At 33.1% G+C, this 20001-nt stretch overlaps 1 protein-coding gene across 4 annotated transcripts; it reads right to left on the bottom strand.

The window, feature by feature from the left end:
- Positions 1-120: 120 nt before the first annotated feature.
- Positions 121-18060, bottom strand: LOC139525547 (uncharacterized). 4 transcript variants are annotated; one of them, XM_071320973.1, is made up of 9 exons: positions 17983-18060; positions 12072-12188; positions 11409-11469; positions 7310-7355; positions 5128-5156; positions 3457-3525; positions 2943-3075; positions 2018-2188; positions 121-1044 (listed from the first exon to the last, which is right to left on the bottom strand). In XM_071320973.1, the coding sequence occupies exons 2-9, from the start codon at positions 12179-12181 to the stop codon at positions 212-214; spliced, it is 1452 nt and encodes a 483-aa protein (XP_071177074.1). In that variant the 5' UTR covers positions 12182-12188; positions 17983-18060; the 3' UTR covers positions 121-211. The 4 variants fall into 4 exon arrangements, with proteins under 4 accessions (XP_071177074.1, XP_071177075.1, XP_071177073.1 ...); XM_071320974.1 differs by having other exon boundaries at positions 17969-18060; XM_071320972.1 differs by having other exon boundaries at positions 17959-18048.
- Positions 18061-20001: the final 1941 nt, after the last annotated feature.

Here is a 20001-nt window from a genome sequence, read left to right on the forward strand (position 1 = left end):
GTCAACTGCCAATCAAATGTCTTGAGGTCAAACATAAGTTTACTTAAATAGTTGTGGTAAATAATACAAAGGATCTTTGTGAAGGCAGTGAGTATTATATTTGCAATAGCATCAATAATGTAATTTTTCAAACTTTATTACAATGGTAAAAAGACATGATCCTAAACATAACTGGCGTATTTTGGTGTTGAACTTTTTTATACTGATATTTTCAATTGTCATCATTCATACTAGTACGAGTTATAGAAATGAATCTTTCTCTACCAATAATGTCTTTTCTCTGATTCATACAAATCACATCCACCTCTCCATCTTTCTGTTGTTTTACATTTCTGTTTGTTTTTGGTACAATCGCTGGAATAGGTGTTGTATTCTTTTTTACCGGGTTAAAGACAACTGTTGCTGAAACTAAAGGATTGAATCTAATCAAGTCTATAGGAATACAATATGGGTTCAATGTAAACAATGAAGGTTTTTTGGGAATATCTTCAGTTTGATTTCCATCTACTTCATCTTGACCATTTTCATTGGCTGCTGAAGAACTAAATGTTGTGTCACCTGACGGTCCAGGATGGTTCTGACTGGTACTAGGTTGTGTAGATTTAGAACTATCACCCTCAGGGTGAACAGTTGTGGTTTTTGGTGACTGACCACTTTTTGCAATATTTGTTTGAGTTTCTGTATCTGAACAATCTCCTGAAGGACCAGGCAGATGACTTGAATCTTTCCTCACTATTTTTTTTGCTGTAGTTTCAGATATTTTGTCTGTCTTATTTGATTCTGTATTCTGTCTTGTAGATAATTCATCTGGTCCCTTATCTGCAGGTACAGTTTCAGAAGAAGTAGATGTCCTTTTTGTTGGTCTACCTCTTTTTCTTTTATTGACTGGTGTGCTCTCCTCTTTCTGTTTTTTATTTACTGGTAGGCTCTCATCTATAAGTTTGGGTGATTTGGGCTTACGTGGAGCTGGTAGGCTTTCATCTATAAGAATGGGTGATTTGGACCTGTATAGAGCATTCTCAGCTTTTTCAAAGTCAGAAAAATCTGAAATTATAAACAAAATAATCATTGTAGATAAAAATGTATTAACAAAAATACAATGTCACACATTTTCTTCCACAAAAGTTCACCTAGTCTGAGAAAATACTTATCTTAATTAGCATTGCTCAAAACAAGCATATAAAGAACACAATCAGCAACTGTTCTGTACAAACATATGCATACAGTCAAACCAACCAATTACATTTAAATGTAATTCAGGTAAAAGACTACTAAGATTTTTTTAATATAAAGAGGAGAATTATTTAAAAACTTGTAGGAAAGGGCAATTGTGATATTCTAGGAAAATTTTCATTGTAACTTCAGGTCTGACTAACACTTAAAATGCCCTTAAAGTGGATTTTGGAGAATATGAAACAAGAAAGAGTACAAGAATGCCCCCCCCCCCCCAACTTGCCCTATCATTTTCTATGTTCACTGGACCCTGAAATTCGGGTCTAAACTTTTAATATGGCATTAAATTAGAAAGATCATATCATAGGGAACATGTGTACTATGTTTCAAGTTGAATGGACTTCAACTTCATCAAAAACTACCTTGACCAATATCTTTAACCAAAAGTGTGACAAACAAACAGACAAAGAACAGAAAAACATAATGCCCCTAGGTGAGGCATAACAAAAACCCCAACACTTTATAAATTTGATGTGTGCTAAGCTCTTTTCTGGTTTGACCTTCATCAAGAACTCTCAAAGATGATTATTTTGAAAACCAATAAAGAGCTTATGACCAAAAACAGACCTAGCAATAAAAGCCAAACAGTTTAAGGTCAACTATGCCAGAGGGAATTGCAACCCAAATTATGAATTAGATGATTAGTCTAAAATAATAATTCCCTCCATACCATCCTACATTCATTTCATACCATTATTAACAGATTTTGGACACCTCTTGACAGTAAGCATGGTGTTGTTTATATCCTAACCTCCCTCTTATAATTTAATGGAATAACCCATACCATTATTAACAGCTTTACGGCATCTCTTGACATTAGCCATGGTATTGTTGATATCTATTTTACTGGTCAATAGATGATATTTGTTTATCATTATCTCTTGTTGTTTACTGGTATCAGATGTTCTGATTGTGTCCACCAAACCATGAAGTAGATCCTGGACAATGCTACATTCTACAACATAAAAAACAATTAATTTTATTTACTTTGTGGTGAATAACCATGAACTATTCCTGATTTAGTGATTATTCTACATTCTATAAAATGAACAATACATTATTTTGTCCATAAATCTGGCTGTTAGTTTTATCATTTGAATTGTTTTATATTTTTTATATCTGACTTTAATAGCTGACTATGCAGTATGAGCTTTGCTTTTTGTTGAAGGTCATATGGTAACCTATAGTTGCTAATTTCTGTGTCATTTTGATCCCTGGCGTAGAGTTGTCTCATTGAAGGGTTGTAAATTCCCTCAGTTTTCGTTTGTTACCCTGATTTTGTTTTTTGTCCATAGATTTATGAGTTTTGAACAGCGGTATACTACTGTTGCCTTTATGTACCATGTCTTTTTATTTGTATAACAATTGTAACCATGCACTGAATTCTCATGTTTTGTTTAGTATGAAAATTTTGGTTCTTTCCTACTTCACTTTTCACCAAATTAATGATTACATGCAAAATCATCATTTGTAATGAAAAATACCCTCTGCCAATATAGCAAATATATCAAATTAGCCTATTTGACTGTACAATAATATTTGTATTTAATTTCTAGTACCAATTTCATTTTTCTGTTGACATGACTATTCATTACTTATTTTCTGTACTTGTTTCATATATATTTACCAAGATATTCTAAATAAGATAAATCTGTTCCAGACAGAATAGCGAACAAGTATCTATAAATAGAACTTAAATATGTATTTACCAAGATATCCTAAATATGGTAAATCCGCCCCAGCAAGTATAGCCGACAAGTATCTATAAATAGAACTGTAATCTGGAGCATCAGGAGAATCTGGTGGAAAAGGATTTTCTAAATTCCCTGCTACGGCCATTACCTGAAAATATTCTGAATTACTTACAGATCTGGCTTAAAAAGTTAAACAAGATCAAACTTCATATGGCAAACAATATATTTTACTATATCATTTTCAATTCATTCATTTAGTAAAGTTTGGCTAAAATAAACACATGAAATCAGATAAGAAATGTGTGTGCTTTACTTAAGAAAAAAAATGATATAATCACAAAATTTGCTGACCCTAACATTGCATGAAACAGCAACCCAACATGTGACAAAAAATGAAGGAAAATTTAATTTTCGGATATTACCCCAGTTTATCATTTTTATCATCACTAAATAGAAGCCAGCAGGTTTTTTTTTGTGTGTGTTTGACCAAGATTTATTTCATATGGTCTGACTATTGATATAGACATACCTGTGATAAAGCTTCACTATAATCTTTTAATTCACATGATACTAAGTCTGAAGCTAAAGTACCCCACATCTGAAATAAATGCAACAGGCTAAAGTACTTAATTATACAAATTAACGAAAACTTGGGTTCAAACTCCTATAAAGGCATCAGACTGCTTTAGCTGTTGTGATTATTCCTAAATTAAGTTTTGCTTAGGTTCAAAAATGGCATGCAGTTGTCCTTTCAAAACTTGTGGTCATGAGCTTAAAATTTATTCAAGATACTGTGTTTTGTAGAGGGTATTACAAGTTTACTTTCTTATTTGCTGCTGATGTGCTGTGAATCCCTGAGAGAATTATTCCCTAAAAAAAAAACAACTAAAGTACTGACATGATTAAAATGATTCACTGTCATTGTAAAGAAATAAGTTTCTAAATTATGTAATTGGACTAAGGAATTCAACCTTAGAGCATTCCAAATTATTTTGATGTCCATTACAAAAATATATATGTAGGAGTCTAAAGTGCAATGGTCACGCTAAAGTGTGAGGGTCTACGCTAAAGTATGATGGTGTCTCACGCTAAAGTGTGATGGTTGTTTGTTTGCTAAAGTATGATGGTGTATCACGCTAAAGTGCCATGGTCCAAAGGGTATGATTCGAAGTATTAAAACATTGAGGTTTCAAAAGTCTTTTTGCACAAGCTATTATGCTAAAGTATAACATATGTGATAGGCTTTACAATTTACCGATAGGCTAAAGTGATTGTTTTTAAATTAACAAGTCTGACCAAGTTATAATTGCTATAAAGGTAATTTATGTTTTGCAAATATTATATTTCATGTAAAATGAAATTTTAACAATTCGGAGCGTATTGAATATTTGGATAATTGATGTAGATTGTCGTTTTACACTAATGTGACAACCTCCCTTACATTTTTCATTGAAAATTAAAAATACAAAATTTGTTCTTCGTCGAAATATGTAACATTTATTTGTATAAGCTTTAATCTAAATGCGAGAGAAATGCAATGTTTGCCTAGCTTTCTCCTTTTTTGTAGCGAGTACAAATACATGTTTTATTTTCCCACAATATACAGTATGAACTAATGTTTTAGCAGACAATTTATAGTTCACGCATGAAAACATGTATCTCTATTTTATCTACATTACTTTTCATCAAAATCGACGACATTTTAATGGGGATCACAAAGTAAACTGCCACATAAACAATGATTCAAATCTATTGGTTTGCTTCAAATAGAAGCAGGATAAGTATGCGTATACTGTTTTGTATTTATATAGTAAAATGGTCAACTGTAGGATACAAGTCCTTCTTCCAGCACACAAAAAAATAAACATTGTGATTCAGTCGACAAAGAGCGGTTAAATTAAATCAATTACTCGTAAGTCATGGACATTTGGTGTAAAAGTCTTCCGGCATGTTCATTTTTAGTTTGTATAAACGACTGTTAACGTCATTATCGAACTACATTTCTAACGTCTATATTTTTCGTGGACCATCAGCCTTTAGCGTATGAAAGCATCGCACTTAAGCGTAGACCATCGCACTTTAGCATGACCATCGTACTTTAGCGTCCCCATCACACTTTAGAGTCCTACATATATTTTCTACATTCAATTCCTGATCTTTTGATCTTGAGCCTACTTATACTAGTAAACCTCTTACATACCTCTGTTGCTTCTTTTGGTCTTTCGTCCGCTGGAAATAAACAAAAATTTAAACTTATCATTCTTTCTATTAAACATAATTGAATAATAAAAACAAAACTGTGCCAATTTCATAAAACTTTAAAATAATTCCTTAATCATTTTTTAGGCCAACAGTTTATGGAATGTTGGATTAGCAGTGATATTTTAAAAGAATTTCTGCTTACATTTGGGTTTAGGACAATAAATTATTTGATTGAAATGTTAAGTCACAATTGGTTTTGTTTGATTTGATTATATTTTATGAATTAGCCCTCTTAAAATGTGCATCTCAAGCATTCATAGCTTACCCTAGAAATAATTGTATGCACTGAAATCCGTAACAAACAAATACCTGACATACAAATACAAATTTAAGATGTCAATCAAAGGACTATAACCATTTGTCCCAAATGCATGATCATAATCACAAAATATAGCCCTTACTCAAGGATGTGAAAATTGAAAACATAAAAATCTAAACAATTTTTTTTATCCCAATTTTGAACTTTTCCAAAAGGACTACAGTCATATTGATTACTGATAATAGGTTTATCAAAATCTTTTTTCTTCTGATCATGAAGTCATCTTCTTGTTACTGGCAGCATTTTAAACATCAAATGTCATAAGTTTTATATAACTGAGTACATCATTAACCAGACCACATAACAAATAGTACATTCAACAAAATTATATCATGTTCTTAGTTTATCAGAGAGGAAATTTTTAAAATAATTCCTTAAACTACTGCAATTGTAAAATATGGAAAAAGGCTGTGCTGCCGAAACCTAATGAAATCAAAGAGTAGATTGATCTGAGGGATACGATTGCCATTGTTTTCATTGACACATGTATACATGAAGCTGGATAATATTATTTTCAAAACTAATTCAACTGCATATGTAAAATGTAATTTACGTAATCTGAATAGTTACAAAAAAGCCAATCCCGGATACAAGTGTATAGCAATGCACTTATTGTGTTTTATTTTTGTACTATCAATTCAAAATTTACTTTCCACAGCAGTCACTGAGTCTCAGAGTGAGAGAAGGTATTTCACTTCGTATCTTATCACCTATTTTCCTACATTAATTCTAGGAAGAACCCCATTCCTAACTCTTGAAATATTTAATTTCCTTTGGGTCAGTGGTCAAGACTCCTTTCCGTACACACTCCTCGGTTTAAATTGCGATCGTTTTAAATATAATACGACGTTTATCAACAGATCAAGTTAATTTTTCTCGACTTGTTGTATCGTAATTTGATTCAGAGTTGATGGAAGTTACTTTTGGAAGGGAGACAACTTGAAACAATAATATGGAAGACTCCATTTCACCTTAAGGGGTGTTGTAGTTACACCTTTACGATGTGGACTACATTTATTTTAATTTAAATGATGCATATGATTTAAAATTATGCAACAACAATAACCCTCAATAGCAGACATACATAGAAAGGATCCCATGAGTTTTAAATTAATCAATTGAGTGGGGAATCCAGAGCAACCATTCAATCTAATAGTCAAGAAAACTAAACGCATGCGCATAATTACCTAAACAAACCCTGGAGCAAGAACGTATATTAAATGTTAATTAAACGACCTAGATGGTTCTCTATTTCTTTTTGGAAGTACAATATCAAATATCAGTTTCATAACGGTGACATATAAGAAAAACTCCACTTCAGTTCTTATATGACAGACATAGATTTATCACAATTCAGAGAAATCTCGCATTTTTATCAAAACTGGGGAATTCCCTCCGACGTATTTCTAAATTTATAAAAACACTAAATATAAATACTGCTTAATTCTGATTTTCTGTGTTGTTAAAAACATGCATATAAGTCAAGGGAAATATCAAACATGAAGATAATGAAAAGAAAATTATAGGAAAGTTGTTCGAGTTCAATCCCTTTGTTTGTTTTTACCTTTTAAAGCAAGACAATCATAAGAATCTGAGATGTTCCTTAATGTTTAGAATAAAACAGTTGACATGAGGGCATGGCCCTGAGCAAATGGTATAGGTATACAGATTGCTTGAAAGCAATCGTATCCCAAAAAATCAATATAGAACAAAGAATACAATACATGCATTTCAAATTTTCCAAAAAGTCAATTTCTGGATGCAATTAAAATTTACACATAGTCAGTCAACAAAAACTTACCTTTTTTCTTTACTCTTTTCTCCATTAGTTCTAAATACGCCTTTACCTACAAAAACATTGTTATCTATATAGTTTGCCCCAAAGGCCTTTACTATATTGGTGGTCCATAGATATTTGATAATGGGCCATCAATCTGTATGTTTGTCTTTATGAATATAAACATAAAATTTTAAATGTAAATTTGTTATTTGTAATTTGAACATTTAACTCAATCTGTCTTTACTTTCTAAACAAAATATTCTACTATTAGCAGCCGTTGTTTCAAATGTCAACACTGCAAGTTTTTGTATAAAAATGATTTTTTAACATTTTTATATGTGCAGAAATTTGTACATTTGTAAATGTGCAGAAAAATTTAAAATTTGAACGTCATGTCTGCTAATTAAATGAAGCAAACAGGAAGACAAATGTGGTCATACGGAGTTACACTCAACAAAGGGAGACAAATGTGGTAATACTGAGTTACACTTATCAAAGGGAGACAAATGTGATCATACGAAGTTACACTCAACAAAGGGAGACAAATGTGGTAATACTGAGTTACACTTATCAAAGGGAGACAAATGTGATCATACGAAGTTACACTCAACAAAAGGGAGACAAATGTAGTCATACAGATTTACACTAATCAAAGGGAAACAAATGTGGTCATACGGAGTTACACTAAAAAAAGGGAGACAAATGTGGTCATACGGAGATACACTCAACAAGGGGAGACAAATGTAATTATACAGAGTTACACTCAACAAAGGGAGACAAATGTGGTCATACTGAGTTACACTTATCAAAGGGAGACAAATGTGATCATACGAAGTTACACTCAACAAAAGGGAGACAAATGTAGTCATACAGATTTACACTAATGAAAGGGAATCAAATGTGGTCATACGGAGTTACACTAAAAAAAAGGAGACAAATGTGGTCATACGGAGTTACACTCAACAAAGGGAGACAAATGTGATTATACAGAGTTACACTCAACAAAGGGAGACAAATGTGGTCATACTGAGTTACACTCAACAAAGGGAGACAAATGTGGTCATACAGAGTTACACTCAACAAAGGGAGACAAATGTGGTCATATGGAGTTACACTCATCAAAGGGAGACAAATGTCATCATACGGAGTTACACTCAACAAAAGGGAGACAAATGTAGTCATACAGATTTACACTGATCAAAGAGAAACAAATGTGGTCATACTGAGTTACACTCAACAAAGGGAGACAATTGTGGTCATATGGAGTTACACTCATCAAAGGGAGACAAATGTGGTCATAAGAGTTACATTCAACAAAAGGAGACAAATGTGGTCATACGGAGTTACACTCAACAAAAGGAGACAAATGTGGTCATATGGAGTTGCACTCATCAAAGGGAGACAAATGTGATCATACGGAGTTACACTCAACAAAAGGGAGACAAATGTAGTCATACAGATTTACACTAATCAAAGGGAAACAAATGTGGTCATACTGACACTCAACAAAGGGAGACAAATGTGGTCATACTGAGTTACATTCAACAAAAGGAGACAAATGTGGTCATACTGAGTTACACTCAACAAAGGGAGACAAATGTGGTCATATGGAGTTGCACTCATCAAAGGGAGACAAATGTGATCATACGGAGTTACACTCAACAAAAGGAAGACAAATGTAGTCATACAGATTTACACTCAACAAAGGGAGACAAATGTGGTCATACTGAGTTACACTTATCAAAGGGAGACAAATGTGATCATACGAAGTTACACTCAACAAAAGGGAGACAAATGTTGTCATACAGATTTACACTAATCAAAGGGAAACAAATGTGGTCATACTGAGTTACACTCAACAAAAGGAGACAAATGTGGTCATACAGAGTTACACTCAAAAAAGGGAGACAAATGTGGTCATATGGAGTTACACTCAACACAGGGAGACAAATGTGGTCATACAGTTACACTAATCAAAGGGAGACAAATGTGGTCATATGGAGTTACACTCATCAAAGGGAGACAAATGTGATTATACGGAGTTACACTCAACAAAGGGAGACAAATGTGGTCATAGAGTTACATTCAACAAAAGGATACAAATGTGGTAATACGGAATTACACTCACTAAGGGAGACAATTGTGGTCATATGGAGTTACACTCATCAAAGGGAGACAAATGTGATCATATGGAGTTACACTCAACAAAAAGGAGACAAATGTAGTCATACAGATTTACACTAATCAAAGGGAAACAAATGTGGTCATACAAATTTACACTAATCAAAGGGAAACAAATGTGGTCATACTGAGTTACACTCAACAAAGGGAGACAAATGTGGTCATACAGAATTACACTCAACAAAGGGAGACAATTGTGGTCATATGGAGTTACACTCATCAAAGGGAGACAAATGTGATTATACAGTTACACTTATCAAAGGGAGACAAATGTGGTAATACTGAGTTACACTTATCAAAGGGAGACAAATGTGATCATACCAAGTTTCACTCAACAAAAGGGAGACAAATGTAGTCATACAGATTTACACTAATCAAAGGGAAACAAATGTGGTCATACTGAGTTACACTCAACACAGGGAGACAAATGTGGTCATACAGAGTTACACTCAAAAAAGGGAGACAAATGTGGTCATACGGAGTTACACTCAACAAAGGGAGACAAATGTGGTCATATAGAGTTACACTCATCAAAGGGAGACAAATGTGATCATTCGGAGTTACACTTAACAAAAGGGAGACAAATATAGTCATACAGAATTACACTGATCAAAGAGAAACAACTGTGGTCATACTGAGTTACACTCAACAAAGGGAGACAATTGTGGTCATATGGAGTTACACTCATCAAAGGGAGACAAATGTGATCATACGGAGTTACACTGAACAAAAGGGAGACAAATGTAGTCATGCAGATTTACACTGATCAAAGAGAAACAAATGTGGTCATACTGAGTTACACTCAACAAAGGGAGACAATTGTGGTCATATGGAGTTACACTTATCAAAGGGAGACAAATGTGATTATACGGAGTTACAATCAACAAAGGGAGACAAATGTGGTCATACAGAGTTACATTCAACAAAAGGAGACAAATGTGGTCAAATGGAGTTACACTCAACAAAGGGAGACAAATGTGGTCATATGGAGTTGCACTCATCAAAGGGAGACAAATGTGATCATACAGAGTTACACTCAACAAAAGGGAGACAAATGTAGTCATACAGATTTACACTAATCACAGGGAAACAAATGTGGTCACACTGACACTCAACAAACAAAGACAAATGTGGTCATACTGAGTTACACTTATCAAAGGGAGACAAATGTGATCATACGAAGTTACACTCAACAAAAGGGAGACAAATGTTGTCATACAGATTTACACTAATCAAAGGGAAACAAATGTGGTCATACTGAGTTACACTCAACACAGGGAGACAAATGTGGTCATACAGAGTAAGACTAATCAAAGGGAGACAAATGTGGTCATATGGAGTTACACTCATCAACGGGAGACAAATGTGATCATATGGAGTTACACTCAACAAAAGGGAGACAAATGTAGTCATACAGATTTACACAAATGAAAGGGAAACAAGTGTGGTCATACAGATTTACACTCAAAAAAAGGGAGACAAATGTGGTCATAGAGTTACACTCATCAAAGGGAGACAAATGTGATTATACGGAGTTACACTCAACAAAGGGAGACAATTGTGGTCATATGGAGTTACACTCATCAAAGGGAGACAAATGTGATCACATGGAGTTACACTCAACACAGGGAGACAATTGTGGTCATATGGAGTTACACTCATCAAAGGGAGACAAATGTGATCATATTGAGTTACACTCAACAAAAGGGAGACAAATGTAGTCATACAGATTTACACTAATCAAAGGGAAACAAATGTGGTCATACTGAGTTACACTCAACAAAGGGAGACAAATGTGGTCATAAGGAATTACACTCAACAAAGGTAGACAATTGTGGTCATATGGAGTTCCACTCATCAAAGGGAGACAAATGTGATTATACAGAGTTACACTCAACAAAGGGAGACAAATGTGGTCATACTGAGTTACAAAACTTACCTCCTTGGCACTTTTGGTTTGAACACATTTAGATATTTTTCCAAATTCTAGAGGACTATGCCTACAAGACAATATCAATATCACTTATAACAAATATTAATATTTCATCTTAAAAAAAGTTTTTCAAATAAATTCAACTATTTAAAGATAATTGATTAACTTTTTATTTATTAAATATTGGTTTTCAGTCATGTCAGTCAATAAATATAAAAATTTGAAAGGAATTTCATAAAAGAAAATACTTCTTTGTATCTCTTCTACTCTTTATAGAAATTCTTACCCACTTTGAAAGTGTAGTAATTCTACTTATTGATATGTAAATATCAAAATCTTCAGAAAAAAATGCAAATGAAATGATTCCAGTTTAAATATTGAAGTGAAATTAAAGTAATAAATGGTATTTTTTAATTTTTTTTACATTTGTGAACATGTGACCAAAATTAAAAAAGGTAACGGTTTGCTCTTAACTACCCTCATAACAGTCTTAAAATTTACACAAAAGATGTTGAAAATTAATATCTATAAAAGTAACTGAATTTTGATAGCTTTTTAGTTTTTCACCTCAAACATGAATTCTGTATTATCAACTGCCTCTTTAATTTCAAAAACTATTTTTTGGATCTATAAATAATTATTAAGGAATAAAGTGATTTGTAAATGTACTTCAACAAAGCTCTTTGGTATCTTCTTTTCTCTATCAGGCTCCACTTGTCATTATCATGAAAAAGTATAGGTATCTCTCTGGTATGTCGTCTTGGTCGATTAGCTGCCATCTTTAATCTAAAAAAAAGCAAAATACTTATTATAATAATGATCAATGAAGAGAAATATATATATTCAATTTTAAAATAATAACAGAATAAAAATATGCCTGCTATTTTAATATCAAACAGCACAGAACATGTGGAGTTAACACAGCCAGTTTCCAATAGAGGATCTATTTTATTAGGGGAATTAGTAGCTATCAAGCTGGTAATAGATTTTCTTATAATTCCAAACAACAGAAAAAACACTGAATCCATCAAAATTTTCTCAGACAGCCAATCAGCAATTGGAATTTTAACTTTAAATTGGAAATCAGATAATTACGGCAAAACTATTCATGATATTAAAATCGGTATAGTGGCACTAAAATCTGAAGGAATCATTGTTTCCATTGAATGGACCCCTGGACACGCTAACATACAAGGTAATGAACTAACAGACCAACTAGCTAAAAAAGCAGCACAGGAGGCAGAAAAAATACAAAGTATTCCAATATTTACCAAACAAGATATATACAAAAAGGAGTAAAAGACAGTGTTATGTTAAAATGGCAAAACAGATGGGACACCAGTGAAAAAGGAAGGAGATATTATGCCTTTCAACAAAATGTTAAGAATACACTTCCAAAAGACAAACCGTCAACTGAAATATATAGAATAACTACTAGTTTTAGAACAGGATATTGCAATTTAAACTCATATAAATCAATGATATGCCCAGCACTCATCGACAAATGCAGCTGTGGACAAATAGAAACAGTTGACCATTATCTTCTGGATTGTGAAAATTATGAGGAGGCTAGAGAAAAACTCCGCTCTGCACTCTATTTCATAACATCAAAACTAACACTTGAATCAGAAGTACTATTAGCAACAACAAAAAATGATAATTACAAACATCACATAGAAGATATTCAACATTTGTTAGGGGTTTTTATTAAAGATACTGGAAGGTTCACAAAATAGATAGTTAAGGTTTTATAAGGGTTAATTAAGTCTCCCAAACAAAGTTTGGAGACTTATTGTTTTTGGTCAGTTCTTATTATTTTTATTATTCTTCCTCTTCCTCTTCTTCTTCCGCCACTTTAAAAATGAACTTGTCCGCAGCGGTTCTCCTAAACGGCTTGTCAAATTTACTTAGGATTTTACAATATGTTAGACTAACATGTCTAGGTGAGCCATCAATCTTTCGTTTGTGCATTGGGGTCTGTTAAGGGGTATTTTGGGGGGTAGAAAGGAGGGAGAGGTTTACTATAGAACCCTATGGGATTTTATTTTCTAAAATTTTCAAATGAATATAACTTGTAAACTGTAAGTGATAGATACATGCAGTCTTCAGAAATGATTAAAGGACAATAAAACAAATCACATGAAATATAGGGGGAGTCCCTGGGGGGTCATCCCCACCCCCTTCAATTTGAGAATGTGCTTTTATCTTGTAAATGGTCCAGATCCCCACCCCTAAACCATATATATTCTTGAATGGGACGATAAAACAAATCAAATGAAATTAAAGGGAAGTCCCCAGGGGTCATCCCCACCCCGTTCAATTTGAGAATGTGCTATTATCTTGTAAACGGTCCAGATCCCCACCCCTAAACCATATATATTCTTGTAGGGGACAATAAAACAAATGAAATGAAATAAAAGTGATGTCCCTAGGGGCTCACCCCACCCCCTCTTGTTTGAAAACTTGTAAAGGGTCAACATCCCCACCCCTAAACCATATCTATTCTTGTATGGGACAATAAAACTAATCAAATGAAATTAAATGGAAGTTCCTGGGGGTCACCCCCACCCCGTTCAATTTGAGAATGTACTATTATCTTGTAAACGGTCCAGATCCCCACCCCTAAACCATATATATTCTTCAATGGGACAATAAAACAAATCAAATGAAATTAAAGGGAAGTCCCCGGGGGGTCATCCCCACCACGTTCAATTTGAGAATGTTCTATTATCTTGTAAACGGTCCAGATCCCCACCCCTAAACCATATATATTCTTGTAGGGGACAATAAAACAAATGAAATGAAATAAAAGTGATGTCCCTAGGGGCTCACCCCACCCCCTCTTGTTTGAAAACTTGTAAACGGTCAACATCCCCACCCCTAAACCATATCTATTCTTGTATGGGACAATAAAATTAATCAAATGGAAGTTCCTGGGGGTTGCCCCCCACCCCGTTCAATTTGAGAATGTTCTATTATCTTGTAAATGGTCCAGATCCCCACCCCTAAACCATATATATTCTTGTAGGGGACAATAAAACAAATGAAATGAAATAAAAGGGAAGTCCCGAGGGAGTCACCCCACCCCCTCTTGTTTGAAAACTTGTAAACGGTCAACATCTCCACCCCTAAACCACATATATTCTTGTATGGGACAATAAAACAAATCAAATGAAATGTAGGTAAAGTCCCTGGGGGTCACCACCACCCCCTCCTGTTTGAAAACTTGTAAATGGTGGAGCTCCCCACCCGTAAGCCATATATATTCTTGTATTGGACAAAAAATCAAATCAAATGAACATGGGACCATATAAATGGCGAGTAATGGGAGCTTTGTTTGGGAGACTTCGAAACAGCATCCTGTTACAATTACTTCTTGTTATTTATTCTTTTTTTTTTTTTTTTTGAATTTTTTTTGAATTTTTTTTTTGAATTAATTTTTGAATTATTTATTTATTTAGTTTCTCTGCAGTGCCACATCATAAATACAAATGTACTAATGAGTTTAATACAATAGAGACATAAAATTACCAGAGTGATCGAAATTACAGATAGAGATTATAGTGTCAAGTTGACACTTCTAAAGACTAAAGACTAAACTGTATAAAATTGCAAGAAATTTAATATCTGTTTTGATATACAATATATATCTAAAGTGTTTACGAAAATGTTGAGCAGAGACACAATCAGTTTAATATATATAGTTAAACATTGTTAATCATGTTAATGATTTAGGTATTATATAATTCAAAATACATGTACTATAGAGCCTAGGTGGAGTTGTCTAGTGGTCAGGCATGGTGCAATGCGATTTGTTGCCAAGATATCTCAGTAGCATGAGTTTGAATTCCGGTTAGGGAAGACAGTGTCTGATCCAGAACCGTAAGGTGGGACCGCTGACTGACCTAAGGACAGGCCCTCTCCAGTCATGCTTCAATGATTCCCTATATATATAAGATCATATAATCAACCAAATGTTCCCTGAATCCACCTAAAAGAAAATCAAAGAGCAGAATGCTCTGAGGGATACCATTACCATTGTTTTTATTGACACATGTATACATGTAGCTAGATAATATTATTTTCAAAACTAATTCAACTGCACATGTGAAATGTGATTTACGTAATATGAATAGTTACAAAATAGCCAATCACGGATAAAAGTGTATTAACAATGTACTTAGGCCTATTGTGTTTTATTTTTGTACTAGGCCTATAAATTCCAAGTTTACTTTCCACAGCAGTCATTGAGACTCAGAGTGAGAGAAGGTATTTCACTTCGTATCTTAATTATCACCTATTTTCCTACGTTAATTCTAGGAGGAACCCCATTCCTAACTCTTTAAATGTTTGATTTTCTTTGGGTCAGTTGTCATTACTCCTTTCCGTACATATTCCTCGGTTTAAATTGCGATCGTTTTTAATATAATACGATGTTTATCGACAGAATGAGTTATTTTTTCTCGAAGTGTATTTACATTCAGAATTGACAGAAGTTACTTCCGAAGGAGACAACTCGAAACGATAATATGGATGACTCCATTTCGTCTGAAGGGGTGTTGTAGCCATACCTTAAAGATGTGGAATATACATTTATTTTAATTTAAATGATGCATATGATTTAAATTATGCAACAACAATAACCCTCAATAGCAGACATACAAAGAAAGGATCGCATGAGTTTTAAATTATTCAATTGAGTGGGGAATCCAGAGCAACCATTCAATCTATATATAGCTAATACCCCTTGAAGTCCAGAAACTATACGCATGCGCATAATATGATAATTACCCAAACAAACCCTGGAGCAAGAACGTATATTAAATTCTAATTAAACGACCTAGATGGTGCTCTATTTCTTTATGGAAGTACAATATCAAATATCAGTTTCATAACGGTGACATATAAGAAAAACTCCACTTCAGTTCTAATATGACAGAAATAGATTTATCGGAATTCAGAGAACTCTCGCATTTTTATCAAAGCTGGGGACTTCCCTCTGACGTGTTTCTAAATTTATAAAAACAGGCATATAAGTCAAGGCAAATATCAAACATGAAGATAATGAAAAGAAAATTATAGGAAAGTTGTTTGAGTTCAATCCCTTTGTTTGTTTTTACCTTTTAAAGCAAGACAATCATAAGAATCTGAGATGTTCCTTAATGTATAGAATAAAACAGTTGATGTGAGGGCATTGTCCTGAGTCACTGGTACAAGTCTACAGATAGCTTTTAATACAGATTGCTTAAGGAGGCTCGAGGGTATAAAAATTTCAGAAAAAAATCAAACATTTGTTTTTCATTACAAATTTTATTTATTTCCTTTTGTAGTTGCTACTTTATCATATGGTACAAAAATCATTCAAAACAATCACTTCTCGTTGGCCCCAAATGACTTTCAAAATGTATACATCATTGAAAAAAATCCAAATTATCTCCCTTTGGTGGAAAAATGCCATTTTTTGGCTCTAAAATTGAAATATCTTTTTCAACTCATCGGTGACCTATCTTTTTTAATATAATTTCCATATAAGCTGTACTTAAACTAAATTATTGTAAAATTTTAGCGATTTCTGTAATAAATTTCTTTTTTTTATTTCGATATTACCTTTATTTCTCCTAATACTTCAACAGAAAAAAAACACCTTTACAAAAATGTATGCTTCTTTCGAAGGCAGATTGTGAGCGCAAATGAACGGTGACCCCACTTTTTTATTTTATTTTTCTATTAAATATAAGATAAAGTTCATTTATATGGGGACGGAGTCCCCAATAACAGTAGAAAATTCAATTTCCCGAATTTTTCATTGTACTAATGAACTCAAAATCGTTCAAATTTTTTTTGTCGTGTTTTGAAATCCCGGACCTGCGCAGAAATGTACAATGCACTTCCTTTTTCCGGTCTCGTTTGTATGAAACTTTGAGTAAAATATATATTTATCAGTCTAGTATAAAATAGGAAGGAACGCGCAATACCAATTTCATTTTTAATAATTCCTTGATATGAAAAAACGTTACTGTGATAATAGCGTTTCTTTGTTTACATTGCATATGACGTCATAATTTAAATAACGTCACAACTAAATCCCTAACAACAGAACCAAAATCGGAAACGTTACGGTATTTCCGATTCTTTTTTTTAAAACAAATATTTAAGTTACAAAAAAATAATTCATACAGACTTCGTCCCCATTTACAGGTAATGCCTGCCTCATATTAGAAAAATATAGAGAAATCCTATATAAATGATTTAGACCCGCGAACCCCCTTAAAAGCAATCGTATCCCAAAAATCGTTAGCAAATTTACAGATCTAACATTGTTGTGCTGATGTTTAAACAATTAGTTGGATCCAGGATGACCCCCTTCCCAAAGCGATGAGATGTATAAGCAGGAAAATGTCTGTGGACACAGTATGCCAAAAACTTATGTTATTTTTTGGGATATTTATTTTAGCTTTTTGGTCAGTTGATAATTTCTTGCTTGGACGCCTTCCAGAAGAAGATATTGTACAATTTCCTTAAAATTAATCAACAATGATAAGCAAATGTTACTAACTAAGTGTTACTTTCAATATATTACAACAGAAAGTCGACTCAATTTTCCTTTCGACCAGTCTTCCCAAACTTGAACAAAGCAGGGTTCAGGAATACGGTTCCTGGTGAGATTCATACTTGATTTTACAGAATACCAAAAAGCAATCAATCAAGTACCACAACGTACTCCAATTTTTATTTTTCAATTTTTTTAGATAAACCAAGAAATAACTATGATAACTTTGGGTTTGTTTTAGTTTGTTAGATTCATTTGATACATGTAGCTTTTTGTCTTTTTTCTTGTTCAGCAACTGTTAAGCAACCATAATTTTTAAAAGGATAATTCAAGTTGAAATGTTCATCTTATGTTGTAGAGGTTTAAGATTTGATTAAACATCCGAGCCACCAAAATATTTTTTATACAGATTTTTAAAGGTATACTACTAGAAAAGGAAAGGTACAGAAAAGGGCGATTCGAAAATGCCAAGCATTGATAAGTTAAGCTATATAAGAGGGTTGAGGTAAACTGAATACTTACACTCAGACTTCTTTAACACAGGAGGAGAGTCAGGTGAAACTAAAATTTTAATGATATACGGATGACCATTTTATTCCTTTACCTGATGTTCAAAAATTATTTTATCCCGCTTCCTAAAAAGACATGTTAGAATTATTGGCTTCTTTTTTAAAAGGTCACATCCGGACATCCTGGCATTTACATTTTCAGGGGGTGATGCCAACAGGAATCCTCTAGATTTTTCATCTATTTGAAGGTGATTACTGATTATTTATATTGCTGATTATTTTTTAACCAGAGGTTTTAGTACGTTAAAAATCAAAATGAAGATATTATATAGTGTCTTTAACAATATAAAAAGAGTAAAATTACTACATTCAACTGGTAACGATATATATCAATTAAATTAATTTGCATTGAAGTATATGGAAAATCTAGAGGATTCTTATCCGAGCTTATCCACATCACCCCTCAACGAGGGGGGTCAAGGGGGGTCCCAATAACAGCAAAACAGCAAATTGATTTGGCTTATAACAGATAACAAGGAATTAAAATGGACAAAAACAGATAACAGTAATTAAATGAAATATTAAAATAAGTCGGGTCATTGACAGATCCAGTATTTCTTATTACGGGTATAATCCTATGTAATGAATTCCATTTTCTATGAACATGTTCTTAAAATTATGTATCTAGAATGTGTTCACTACTCAGTATATTTTTATATGCTCGTTTACGGGACGTATTATGGAATACTGTTGTCCGTCTGTCGTCAACATTTCAAACATTAACTCCAACACTCTTTAACCAATTTGCATAAAACTTTGGAAAAATGTTTATATCTATTGACGTGAGCTCCCCTTCGTTTTTTGATAAATTTCAGATTTAAAGTTCTGAGTAATGCGGTTTTATTTAATAAAAATGTTGTTTTTTTCAGTTTTCTGATAATATCTCAAAAATCCTTTCACAAATTTGCACGGAATTTTGGTGAATTATTTATATCTATTGACATGTCAGCTCCCTTCCAATTTTTATAAATTTTATATTTTACGTTATAGCTATTGTTGTAAGCGCCCTTTCTATTTTCATTAATTTTAGATTTTATGTTATTGAGTTGAAGGGTTCTATTCATTAAAAAAGGTGATATTTTCCAGTTTTTAGACAATTACTCAACAATGTTTTCAGCAGTTCTCATGAAACTTTGGTGTATTGTTTATATATATTGACTGAAGTTCTCTTTAAATTTTTATAAATACCTGATATGACATAAAGAAGTTATCGAATATTTCAAAAAGGGCGACGGGCGTATCATGCGCTCATGGCGTAGCTGTTTATTTGTTATAGAATACTTTTTTCAGCATTTATTTTTAAACAGTTATAGAAACTCTATAACTTAAATACTGTGTAATAAAATTGAGAATGGAAATTAGGAATATGTCAAGGAGAAAAAAAATGATGGCTAGTAAAAAAGGGCAGTTATGGTATCAAAGCAGGTCCAATTGACATATAGTTCTTGTGTTTGTTGCTACTGAAAAATGACCTAAAAGA

This window comes from Mytilus edulis, chromosome 5 (assembly GCF_963676685.1).
Source record: "Mytilus edulis chromosome 5, xbMytEdul2.2, whole genome shotgun sequence".
NCBI classification, from domain to species: Eukaryota; Metazoa; Mollusca; class Bivalvia; order Mytilida; family Mytilidae; genus Mytilus; species Mytilus edulis.

Bases quoted from the DNA above. Each gene is read 5' to 3' on its own strand.
- LOC139525547 (XM_071320973.1), bottom strand. From the start codon at position 12,181: ATGGCAGCTAATCGACCAAGACGACATACCAGAGAGATACCTATACTT. The intron at 3,076-3,456 runs GTATGTCTATAT...GAATATTTTCAG, and splicing joins ATAGTGAAGCTTTATCACAG to GTAATGGCCGTAGCAGGGAA. The intron at 1,045-2,017 runs GTATGGGTTATT...TTATAATTTCAG, and splicing joins CCGTAAAGCTGTTAATAATG to ATTTTTCTGACTTTGAAAAA.